Source organism: Sarcophilus harrisii, chromosome 2, assembly GCF_902635505.1.
Source record: "Sarcophilus harrisii chromosome 2, mSarHar1.11, whole genome shotgun sequence".
NCBI classification, from domain to species: Eukaryota; Metazoa; Chordata; class Mammalia; order Dasyuromorphia; family Dasyuridae; genus Sarcophilus; species Sarcophilus harrisii.
The window spans coordinates 333,620,325-333,633,535 of record NC_045427.1 but is presented as its reverse complement, the minus strand read 5'-3'; the positions used below and the strand labels follow the sequence as shown (position 1 = coordinate 333,633,535).

Genomic DNA, 13,211 nt, shown 5'->3' with positions numbered 1-13,211 from the left:
GACCAACTAGCAGGTCCCTCAGTCCTGCTCAAATGCTTTTTACTTGTGTTCCACAAGCATGGTGTGCAACTTTTATGACTTCCCCAAGGTTTCCAGGGCATTCTTCATCATAAAATCTCTAAGACAGAAGATACTTTAAAAAATGCACTTCAATCTTCTTTTTGATACAGATGGACAGGTTCAGAGAGGGGAAGGGCTGTTCTAGACTCAACTCTGGGCCTCTTAAAATAAGTCTATTGTCCTTTAATGTATTATGGAAGGTGAACTAAAGCTGCCAACTGACATTTCCAAAGATGAGTTACTTATTACTGAAGCAGCTTATTCTATTTTGATAGCCAATCAGAATTTTACTCTGTAACTCACTATTCTCTCCTCAAATGACTTCCTTCTTGACAGAAATCATGTTAACCCAAAGTCCTCACTTTTCTAGACTGAAGACTCTCTTACGCCTTCATTCACATAAATTGATGATACCAAGGCCTCTGAATTAGCTTTGTCAAAGGTGAAGTTGGTGCCATCTGGTGGCCATTGGGCAAAGTTGTGAAGCCTTTACAAGTTTGAATACCCAGGGCCTGCCTGCCTGCCTATCTATCTATCTATCTATCTATCTATCTATATTCATGGAAGCCTCATTAACACCTAGGTAGCAACATAACAAGGCTAGCCAGTAGGGAACTGGTCTGGCAAGGGGTCTGTCTGTATGGTCCACTGTAACAGGGCAATCTGACTGACAGGCAAAGATGAGTACAAATAATGGAGAAAGCTAGCAGATAAATCCTAAAGAGCTGTGGTAATGGGTCTCCCTTGGAAAAGGGTTACTTGTTTCCTTACAAGTATCACTCACAAGGTAGACAGGGACAGAACTGGAGAATTACTGGGAATGTTGTTAGTCTGAGACCCATATATTGTGTACATGGGCAGATGGTTGCATCACTCATCAAAGATCCAAGGATAAACTATCATTGTCATAATGAAGCATTACCATACCAAGTTTCTTGCTTTTCTTTGTTTTCCTCCAACACATTCTCCACCCAGGAGGAACTGGGACTCCATTCTACAAAGCTTCTCTATTTCCTTGGGGAATACAGGATAAATTATCTCTAGATGCATTCAAATAGATGGTAACCTTTCAGGGAGGATACAAAAAGAAAGGATTTCTATACTAGGTAGAAAGCTTTAGCATAGTTCCTTATACTTAAAGATATTTGAGAACCAAATTTGTTAAATTGATTTAAGTTAGACTATGTGATGAGATCTCTAAGATTCTATTAGTCTGAGCTATAATATAATACATGTCCTTCTTTTTCCAAACATGCTTTTATTGTTATTGCATCATATGTGAATTTTGAAAGACACTCCTATTTCTAATTTCTCTGGACAATTTTCTCTTTTCCCATCCCACTCTTTCTTTATCTGTTCTTGTCTTTTGGAGAGGCTGTGTTGTATGCTCCTAGATGTGTTCGATAGGACATATGGAGAATGCTGGATAGGGCTGAGAAATTTTCTTTTTGAAATGCTCATTCTTGGATCAGAGATTGAATCCTTAACTCTGGCATTATCAATGACATAATATAATTTAACCAAATAAGTTTGCTTGAAACAACTAACTTTCTGTTTGTTCTAGATTGGGGGAGAGGGGAAGAAAGGGGCTGGAAAATTCTTTTCTCTCTCTTTTTAGCTAGGAACTTCAAATTCTGATTCCATGTTTCCTTTCTTTCCTTCTCTTTCTCCCTCCCTCTCTTTTTTGCTAAGTTTATAATTCATATAGCACTATAAAATTTACAAGATGTTTTTCTCCTAACCATCCTGTGAGACAAAGATTTTATCCTCACCAGCATGAAAGGTTAAATTACTCATTCAGGGTTTCATACCACAGAAATAGCAGAGCTGGGGACTTGAACTCAGGTTTTTGGACTCAACAATCAATATTCATACTGCCTTCATCTAGGCACTGTGGAAATGACTATATGCTATTCCTTTGTTCCTATGCTTCACAGAACCATTCGGCCCTCTTCATGTCAAATTATTTGGACAGTACCTCCTAGTCTATACTATAATGAGCTCAATATGAAACTTTCCCAAAATTTGGACTACAAATATGTCAAGCCAGTGTCAGACTTTGGCACACTAATCTCTGACTTCCCCATACCCACTAAAAATAGAGAAGACAGGAAACTTACTTCCTTTCTTCTTTCTCTCTGTACCTTAACATTGTCAAACAGAGACAACAACCATTTCACAAAAGCTCCATTAGTGGATTTATTTGTACTGTAAGGAAGGGAACGGAAATGTCTTGTCTTTTGCCGCAGGGTTTCCACGTGCCTGACGCAGCCAGCGGACAGCAAACCTTATCACCTAGGGTGGGTTCAACAGAGGGGTCCCCTGGTCTGTCATATGGCCACACAATAGGCAGGAATGATTAAGGGCTTTATTCCATGCGTTGTCTGTCAGAGGCAGGGGCATGTACAAGTCAACACACGTTGCAAATGAGAGTTTACATCTGTTCAAACACAGTAGAGATTTCTTTTTTCTTTTGTTCAGAAATGCCCCACATAGAGGAGACTTAAGAGAAAAACCAGGCAGGCCTTCAAATACAGAACAAGGCCAGAAGATATGAAAACCTGAAACACAAACAGGTTCTGGTGAAAAGACATGACTTTGGGAGACAAGCTTTGTTCAAATTAAAATCCAATTGAACATTAAATTCCTTCCAAAATGGAAATTGTTCAGTAATATAGCTTAACAAGCCAGGGTCCTTTAACTTAAGGACATTGTATTCAAAATATTGATGCTGAGTCAAGTCCAAAGTCCTCTAAGATTTGGGTTTGGTGGTAGTAGTGTAGTGGTGAAGGGGAATTAGAAAAATGGGGCTAAGTAATATATGACTTTTGCTGCTGCTCCTCTGTTCTTGGACTGTGCTAGGACATTAGTTGTCATTAAGTCAGAGACTTAGGGCCTAGCCTCCTGACCCCTCTGTAGGAGAAGTAAATAACTGAAAATTCTTACTTCTTCTCAGCATTCTCCACTATGAACCCACAGAGGCAAGAACATGCATATTGCCAAGATTCTTGGGTTTGTAACAGGTGTTCTGGGAGCCAAGCAGAGGGGCTAATTTTGGTGCTAAAGAGATGAGAAAGGTTTGGACTTCTTTTCTGTTCTGTTTGAATACAAAAATTATTGAAAAGAAAAGGGACAGACCCAAGACAACTAGCTGAACTTGCTGCTGGCTTTTCTGATTCTAATATTCCAAATATAAGCATTACAGGTCTCAAGTTCATCTACAAAAAAGATAATAAAAATAAAACAAAATGGCACCTTCAACAGAATAGAACAAAATCTTACAACACAGCCTCATGGAAGCAGAGGCCCAACAGTGCTAGCTCCAAGAGTGACACAAAAGAAGATCCCAAGTCTTCACTCCACCCAAAAAGTAAACAGAAAGCTAAATATGACTGTTCTGTATTCTCTGAATAAGTTAAACTTCAATTCTTCTCGAATGTGTCCACACAAAGAACAGGGTCCTCTGCCAGTGGAAGGGAAACAGGAAAGGGGAGGCTATCCGAAAATAAAAATAGAAGTGGTGAGAAAAAGGGAGGAAGAGAAGAAAAGTGCACAAGCTAAAAGGAAGAGGAAGAAAAAGAAAATGGGAAGGAGAGAAAGAGGGAGAGGGAAGTGAGAGAGGAGAAAGGAAAAAGGGAGGGGAAGAGGACAGAAAGATAAAAGGAAAAAAAGATATAAGAGAAAGGGGGAGAGGAGAAAAGGGTAGAAGAGATAAAAGAATGAGAGTGCACAGGCAAAAGCTGTTTATGGTCACAGAAGTAATCAAGTTCCTTAAGGGGATTAAAATATGCAAATCAGTGCTTTGCAAATTCTCCCCTCTTCAGTGCCTCATCAAGGCAGTGGAAAAAATGTCTTTTGAACAAATCCAGAAGAGTTCCAGAGGGTCAGTCAGGATGGGAAGCTGGTCTGAAGGGCCCAAGGGTTGCTAGTCCTCAATGATGATGGGTTCCTCATTCACTGGCAGGGGCTGCTGCCTGAGCTGTAGGGACTGGCTTGGTCGAAGGATGATGGGCTTGTAAGGGCGTCGGGCAGCTCGCTTTGTTTCAGAAGATGAAAGCAACTTTCTTATTTTCCTACAAATGCAGAACAAACAGCCACAATATTTATTTAAGTAAATCCCCCTACAAAAGAAAGGCTGTTTTTCAAAACTGGTCCTTCCAGGAAATCATTATATACTTCAACAATAATACTATTATGATGACCAGTTCTGATGGACCTGGCCATCCTCAGCAACGAGATCAACCAAATCATTTCCAATGGAGCAGTAATGAACTGAACCAGCTACGCCCAGGGAAAGAACTCTGGGAGATGACTAAAAACTATTACATTGAATTCCCAATCCCTATATTTTTTGCCCACCTGCATTTTTGATTTCCTTCACAAGCTAATTGTACAATATTTCAGAGTCTGATTCTTTTTGTACAGCAAAATAACGTTTTGGTCATGTATACTTATTGTGTATCTAATTTATATTTTAATATATTTAACATCTACTGGTCATCCTGCCATCTGGGGGAGGCGGTGGGGGGTAAAAGGTGAAAAATTGGAACAAGAGGTTTGGCAATTGTTAATGCTGTAAAGTTACCCATGCATATAACCTGTAAATAAAAGGCTATTAAATAAAACAAACAAACAAACAAACAAACAAACAAACAAAAACTGGTCCTTCCTGAGGACTGGAGTCCTCAGGACTGGAATTTAGAGTAAGAGGGAAGAAGAAAAGTGAGTGAGTCTTTTGAAGACTGTAGCTTTAAAAAATAATAACAGCAATTCCCACTTGTGTAATGCTTCATGGCTTACAAAGAATTTTCTTCATGATTCTGTGACAGAGAGAGTGATATTATTTATATTGATGGGGCACTGAGGATTCAGAAAGGTTAAAAGTAATAGCTATTATGGATGACAGCCAGGACTTGAACACATTTCTTCTAATTTGAAATCTAGTGTTCTTTCTACTATACATTGCTGCCTCTGAAGAAAGAATCTTTGATGGTCAAACTGATCAGAGCAGATCCTAACAATCTTATTTCAGATCAACCATCAGCTGATTCGGAAATGCTGGCCTCAAGTCCTTTTCAAAGTCTTGGAGGTCAAGTCCACTGGTTAATTCAGATCTTTATTTTTAGCTTTTTAAATTTACTTTTCTAGACTATAGGGCCCTCATATAATCCTACTATTCAGGGTTCCCAGAGGAAAGGATCAAGGTAGGAGAAGGAGAAAAGGAAGACGGATTGGACAAGGTTTTTCTTTGGGATGTAAAGTGGAATCCTTTGTATCAAAAGATTTCATTCAGCAGAAATGCAGAAAGACCCATTTATCCCCACAAATACTACTTTCAATAATGGTATAAGCTAATAGAAAATAACTCACTCCATTCATAAATTATAAATAATGAGAATGGAGGGCCCCATTTGGAACTGAAGTAAGTCCCCTGTCCTACCTGGTTTCCTCTGTGGCCATGTAAAACACATCATCTGGAGCATCAATCCAGTTCATCCTCCTCCTTTTCACTGGAGGCAGGGATCCACCACGAATTAATCTGACTTTTGTTGGATAGGATTTCCCATTGAGTAGCAAGTTTCGGCTTGGTCCCTAACATAATACATAAGAGATAATAACTATATAGCTAAAAATCAGTTTGCACTTGTAGATGACATATATAAAGGAGAAAAGGAGTAATTGTTCTTGACTGTTCCAGACACAATTTTACCGTATGGCTTAACAAAGTGCCTTAAACATGACTGACTTCAGAAGTTGAAAACAGAATAGGAAAGCATCACCACAGAAGTTGATGAAGGAAACAAAGCATTCATAAAACTCACTTCTTCACCCCATCCTTTTCTTCCTTCATTCACATATGAAAGAAAGATTTTATGTACTTTCCAGGACATCAGCATAACTTATAATTCTTCTCTGAGATCTAGTTAAGTCTAAGAGAAATCTGATACTGATCCTTATAATTTCAGGGAGGTTTGGAATGCTTTAGGGAAATGGTATCTCTCTCACTATAGTGTATTCACTGAGGGAGGGAAATGTACACAAAAGGCAGGGGAGACAGATGTACTTCCAAAGAAGAAAATCCAAATTTTGCTGCTTTACAGTATCTTACTGTACATTATATGAATGCTGATGGCAACTTTTAAGTTATACTATACTTTCCAGGACATTCTTTTTTATCAAATATTTATCAAATTGTGATTTCAAGGAGATCCAATACTTTTTTTTTTATATACAACCATTCAAAAGGGAATGTTTTTCCATCTCAACAGCACAACTTAGCTGTCGCTGTCTTCCTTTTATTTCCTTTACCAAGGAAATAAAAGCACTTGTTTCCCCAACCCCAGCAATGTCAGAGATTTTCAGAATCAATATTAAATTGGAAAAAAAGGTTTAACAGAACACTGATGTTGTAAAGAAAATATTTTTAGGTTGTATCAGGAAAGGAAAGCTTTTATTGTCCCTGATTTCTGATTAGGGTTAAGTGGTCAGCTCTATGGCTTCATCCACCCATGTTTGCTGTTCCCTTGGCATACCCTACACTGAGTTCTGGTTGGAATCTCAAGAATATTCCCCAAACCAAAGAAGCATATTTTTAACCCTGCCAAGAGTTAGGGTGTGACTCTTTTTTTTTTTTTTACCCAAAAGACTTTAGAACTTTAGTCACCAGATTAAAAAAAAAAAAAAAAAATAGCCAGTCTCCTCCAGGAGCAGAGTTAGCAAAATGGTTTGCAATGAAGCCTTCCCACTCACTTCCCATTCAAATTCCACAATGATTTTAAGTCTAACAGCTTGTCAAAGCTTAGTATCTAGTTCCCGTGGCTCTTTTTGACTGTGAAATAATATACACAATAGGAGGAGGTAGGGAGAGATAGTTGTATACTAGATGATCATTCAAAGCCATTAGTCACAGATCATGGAAAATCAGATCGTGACTTGGGTAGTTAGAGGTGGGGGAAATTTCAGAGCCCCATGATCACATAGGCAAATTCCAAAATACAGTGTTAATGGACAGAACTAAAGTCTGACAGCATCTCTGGTACTATTTTACAGTGCCACAGACTGGCTATTTACTTCTGTCCTCTGCTCATATTCTTACACAATGAAGATCTATTCTCAGCAGACATCTTCCCACATCAATTAACCTGGAGCCTGGTTTGTATCCTAATCTTAAAGCCTAGAGGCTCATTACTAATAGCTAACTTGTCTTATCATCCTCTATGTTATCTATGGAAACACAAAATGTTCCATTCAAAGGAGAATTCGTGAATAAACTCTGAAGAGTGATATCTCTATATGTCTGGAACAGGCAGATAAACAGTAAAGCTACCCATGCCTCCTTTGAAAGGGCACAATAAGGAGGTATATGAGATAAAGAAGGCTTTCACAGAAGATATTTAGACACAGGCAGAGTTTTCTCTCTCTTACCATTTGTCTGGTTGGTCCATGGTTAGCCAGTCCTAACAAACAGGAAAGAGAATACAGCTTGTAAGATATCAAAATTCTTCCATGACAAAAATCATACAGAATAAAAAAAAATTGAAATATTTTAAATTTATGATTCTTTCCTTGACTAGCAAACACCTTGCATGGGGCACCATGAATTAAGGTAATCAACTTTATTATATGATGGAGAGCCCAGGTTTACAAAAGGAAAAATCAGTGTCTCTGAAGCACACATTCTGGGTCTAGGGGATGTAGGGGTAACAAAGCTAAGGAAAAAAGAAAACTACTTCCAAGCTATAACCAAATTCCTGAATATTTGAGACAAGCTAGTGTTAAGTCTTGGATGGAGGAAAAAGGAAATAATGATCCCATCCAGTTAGTGGCAAATTGAACTTTTGATCAAGCTAGACTCAAAATTTCAGGATGGCACAACTTCTCTCCATTATCAGGTAAGGAAATTACTCTAGGGCCTGGCTTTTGGCTCATTCAGAAGACAGAAAACTTCTGACAATCATATTTCTTTGCTTCTGGGAATCAATAGTTGCCTTTCTGCACTGTCTGTTCCTTTGATTCCAGCGTACACTTAACTTTACAGAACATAGGGAGGGGGTTTAAGAGTAACAGAGCAACAATAAGTAAATAAATAAATACCAGAAATAAATAGCAGAGAATGAGCGTATGAGTTCTTGTAAATTGGTCTACATAAAGATGACTGAAATTCTTTTCTAAGGCCCAGGCAAATTAGCCCTTCATAAAACTTTACTAATCAACTTTAAAATGTAACGTTCTTGAAGGCATGAGTTCCAATTCACTTTGGGGAATTCTGAATTGAACTCACTTTTTTTTTGGGGGGGGGGGCATTTTCATCTTAATACTCAAGTACCATCCACACATCCTTTGGGCTACTGTGAACTTCATTATTTGTGACTAAAGGTCGATGTCCCCAGGTCTGCCAAACAGGCCTGCCCTTCCTTCCTTTGCCATAAAAAAGAGAGGGAAGATGAGGGGAAGCCAGAGTAAGTATTAGCCAGAGTTCTGGCTCATAATATTCTCTTGCCCCCAACTTGCCAGGATTACAGATGCATAAGCATTAGAAACCAAAACTAAAAAAGTAGTTGTTTCCTTGATTCATGGTTCCTGCTTGCTTGGAGGATACCCACATCCCTTTCATATCTACCTGCTGCTGATAAAAAAAAAAAAAAAAAAAAAGGATCCCTTTCATCTTTACCAACCTAAGGAAGCAATGACATATTCTCCAGGTTGTCTATATGGAAGAATAGTGAAGTATCAAGAAGCAAATACTTTGGTGTTAATGGACAGAGCTAAAGTCTGACAGCATCTCTGGTACTATTTTACAAAGCCACAGACTGGCTATTTAATTCTGTCCTCTGCTCATATTCTTATTCAATGAAGATCTATTCTCAGCAGACATCTTCCCACATCAATTAACCTGGAGCCTTGTTCGTATCCTAATCCTAAAGCTCATACTAATAGCTAACTTGTCTTATCATCCTCTATGTTATCTATGGAAACACAAATGAGAATTTCCTGAATAGAAAACTGAAACTTGGTTTGGGGAAGTAGATTGCTAACATTCAATGTATACATTAGCATACAAGTGGATGTTGATTGTAACTGCAGGTTGCCAAATCCCAGCAGTATACTTATGTTAGGGACAGAAAGTACAAGGCCTAGATAAAAAAGGGACTCTATGGCACTAAAGGATAGGGTTGTCAATAGTGGGAATAACAGAGTTGAACCTTCTCAGTTAATGGAGTAGGAATTTCTCTGTTTCATGTCCTAAGATTTAAACTGCTAAACTACAAAGTGAGTGTCTCTGAAAAGTAGGCAGAATTGGCCAAAAGGCCATCCCAAGATGAATGTAGAAAGGTTCAGGGTAAGATGGAGAGTGAGGATGGCTTCTGGGAAAATTTAAAAGTTATAGAGCAACTTTTATAGAACATAGATAGATAATACATTAACGCTGAACATCCTGTATATAATCTTACTTTTATTTTACCTAAAAAAAAAAAAAGTTTCATGAGTCCCTGAAGAATTAAATGAAGAAAAAATGAATACTTCAATGTAAGATACAACACTCATTGACTATCATACACAAACCTTATGGCTTTCCTCAGCAGCGATCCCACTGCTGGGAAAAGAATACAAGAATCTGTTTGTGTTACAGTTTTTCCCTGGCCCTCACTTACCCTAAGTTTTGAAACCTAAACTGGTTGTTCACAAGGGTCAGACATACTGTGCCTCATTCTATGGCTTGTAGGCATTGAGATGGGAAGAGAAGGGTTTTCTTTAGCTCTTAGTGATTTGCTGTATTCTGCTTTCTTCCACATATCTTATGGGATCATAAAATTTAAAGTTGGAGGGAATCATTTAGTTAAAAAAAAAAAATCTAATTTTATAAATAAGGTAACTGAAGCCCAGAAAAGTAAAAGCACATTGTTTAAAGTCATTAAATGAGTGACAAGATAGGATTTGAACCCTAAATGCTAAATATAGTATCTAACTATACCAAGATTTGAAAAATAAAGAATAAGTCTTCTGGAAAAAATTAGGGGGTCCCATGTTTACCAGAGTCACTTTAGACTATATACTTAGGAAGGGATCTTTGGAAGGATCTGTCTTTTCCATGGTCCTTTGGGCAATTTAATAGAAAAGAGTTGAATGCAAAACAAGCATGATAATGTAATTGTAAATTACTTACCTAAGTATGTTCCTATCAAATTGGCATATTGGCAAAGAAAAAGGGAAAAAAAAAAAAAGCTCAATGTTACCCCAAGGATTTGTGACTAGAAGGGAACAAAGTTCAATGTCCCAATGGAGTCAGATACAGAGAAGCAGAACGAAAGCCATTTTCACTCCATGGGAAGGGAGGTGGATCATAAGTAAATACTATACTAGTAGCTAACTTGAGAAAGACTACATTTAATTATTGATTTATTTCAAGATAAAATATATTAATCAGGATCCATCAACATGTCTATTTTCACAAAGCAGTAGGACTAGGCATTGGAAAATAAGGAAATAGCTGCCAAAGAAGAGTCTGTACAAGGTTTAACAAATTAAGTCTTTTGAGAAAGTGAAAAATATTAACACTCTGAAAAATGAAAAGCAAACTACCTCTGACTGGTCACATGGATTCCTCTAGGAGAGATTTCATCCATAGAAAATTTTTAGCTTTTGGCCCTTAGAGACACTAGAGTGAATATCTTCACTGAACACCAAGAAAGCAAGCTTTGACATTATCCAATTTCCAACTATTCTGAAAAAGGCCAGTTCCAATTATATACAAGAGACTCTGGGATATATCTGCAGGATTTGGGACCCAGAACCTCAGGATTTCCAACTCTTGGCATTTCAAAAAAAAAAAATTTCCTGGAAATCTGAAGACAATGGTATGACACTGGAAGGAGGGTAAAGAGTACATATGGCACAGTATAGTTCACCTCTGTTCCCTTACCTCTCCTTTATTCCTATATTTCTATCCACCCAGAAATTAATTCCTACCTAACAATTCTCTGCAAAGGCAGAGGACCAGCACTCATGGGACAGCCCAGGAAACAATATTCAAAGGTCAAGATTAAAGAAAATTAAAAACTAGTAAGGTTAGAAAGTCAGATTGAAAAAATTTAAATCAGATTCAATGACTGGTTAAAATACTCTGTAAAATGAAATAATTAACAATCGGTCTTAAAGATAGTTCAAATGAGAGATGAAAGCTCAAGGATATCATTATGGAAAGAAAATAATGACTACTAAATCATGAGACAACATTTATATAATCTTCAAAAAAGTTTTGCAAACAAGTTATTATAGGCTATCAAATGTTTCAGGGATTCGATTCTATAGGGCATCTGAAGATGTCTCAAAAGATTATTTTAAAACATCAAAGAACCACTTTCCCCAGTGAGGTCAAAGAGAGCCTAATTAAACTTTGTAAGACAAATCATATAAATTCAACTTCTCATACTGTGGATTTTTGTCTCCATAAACAACCTGGTTGGTGTTTCATGGAGAGCAGTTATTGTGTCTCAGCAAGTCTGTATTTATAGTTAAATCCTTTCTACTCTCTAAATGTTCTGACATAAATGACTAGCACATTGTTGAAGCTAGAAGAGGTATAATGCAAGAAGCTTAGAGAGAAATGTTTAAAGGAAAGGGGAGTAAATTTAATTCCAGATCCCAAACTATTCCCATCTAGATCTATAAGCCAAGATCTAGAATCCGAACCAGGACAGAGTGATGAAAGTAGATTATATTGCTTTATCAAAAATGCCTACAGAACATTCTTCTGGAACCAGCTAGAAAAGTCAGATTATATGATGGGAAGAGTATTCAGTGACCTCATAGTAAGGAAGAGAGACTGAAGATGACATCCCAGGAATGACCAGAAGAAATCTTGCCAGTCTCATCTCATTATTAACATGGCTATTCTCTGCCAAAAAGCTCTATTATAGTCTCTGAGAAGTTATCTCTGTTTCTACTATCAATCATTCCCAGGGATATCAGAGATTTTTACTACATACCCTTCTCTCTTTCTCTCTGGTATTCTTGGAAAAGATATAGATTATACATACACACATACACAAATCATATTTATATCTGTATGTCCTGAATGTGTGTGTATATAATCTATATATCTATCTCCAGGAGGTTGAATTTAACTACCTGAATTTTACACAAGTAAATTAAGCTGCTGCTCTGCTATGCTGGGGGAAATATCCTGTCAAATCTAAACTCTTCTAGGAACTTTAAGGATTCTGAAATTCTATTCCAGAAATCAAGTGCTGAACCTGACTAACTCCATCATGGTTTTTTCTCTCACTATGATCAGTTTTCCCCAAGGTTTCTAGGAAGTTTTCGGTAGCTTCTGCCCTTCTATAGTCTGTTCTCATATGTTTCTAGGCACAAATACTTAAGATGGGAACCAGACTCATGATTATTCCTGATTAGCAGGTCCTATTGAATCATTTGCACAGCAGAATTGTTATTATCATTTAATTGTTAGGACTTCAGAGGAAATTCAGAGTAGATTCAAGTTAAGTGGCAGTATAGACCAAAATCTTACACCCAATACCAAAATAAGGTCAAAATGGATACATGATTTGAAACTAATGAGTGATATTAATAATAAGCAAATTAGGAGAGCAGAGGGATAATTTACAAATCAGATCTTTGGAGAAGGGAGAAATTTATGGCCAAAAAAGAACTAGAGAACATTATGAAATGCAAAAAGGAACAACTTTGACTACATTAAATTTAAAAATTTTTGCACAAATAAAATGTGGCTAAGGAAGCAGAAAGGTGGGGGAAAAATTTTTTAAAGCCAATGTTCCTAAAAAGGCTTCATTTCTAAAATGCATAAAGAACCGAGTCAAATTTATAAGAATGTAAGTCATTCCCCAATTGATAAATGGTCAAAGAATATAAACAGATGAAGAAATTAAAATCATCTATAGTCTACTGCTGTCTATTGATGACAGAAATGCAAATTAAAACAAAATTTAAAAAGGTACAATTGGTAAGATGACAATAAATTTTGGAGGGGATGTGGAGTTGTAAATTAATCCAACGACATAATTGGAGAATAATATGGAACTATGCCCAAAGAGCTATCAAACTATGCATATCCTATGATTTAGCAGTGCCATTATTGACTCTGTATTCCAAAAAAATCATAAAAGAGGGAA

At 37.1% G+C, this 13,211-nt stretch overlaps 1 protein-coding gene across 10 annotated transcripts in view; it reads right to left on the bottom strand.

Annotated features, from left to right (window-relative positions):
• Window positions 1-2,234: 2,234 nt before the first annotated feature.
• The window catches only part of MTA1 (metastasis associated 1), a 243,965-nt gene continuing 232,988 nt past the window's right edge, over window positions 2,235-13,211 (bottom strand). For 6 of the 10 annotated variants that reach the window (XM_031952899.1, XM_031952898.1, XM_031952890.1 and 3 more), the window contains 4 exons: window positions 10,226-10,237; window positions 7,486-7,517; window positions 5,501-5,652; window positions 2,235-4,133 (listed from right to left, as the gene is read on the bottom strand). In XM_031952899.1, the coding sequence (XP_031808759.1) occupies window positions 3,986-4,133; window positions 5,501-5,652; window positions 7,486-7,517; window positions 10,226-10,237 (344 nt within the window). In that variant the 3' untranslated portion in view covers window positions 2,235-3,985. The remainder of the gene's footprint in view (window positions 4,134-5,500; window positions 5,653-7,485; window positions 7,518-10,225; window positions 10,238-13,211) is intronic. The other 4 variants (XM_031952891.1, XM_031952895.1, XM_031952892.1 and 1 more) reach the window with 1 other exon arrangement.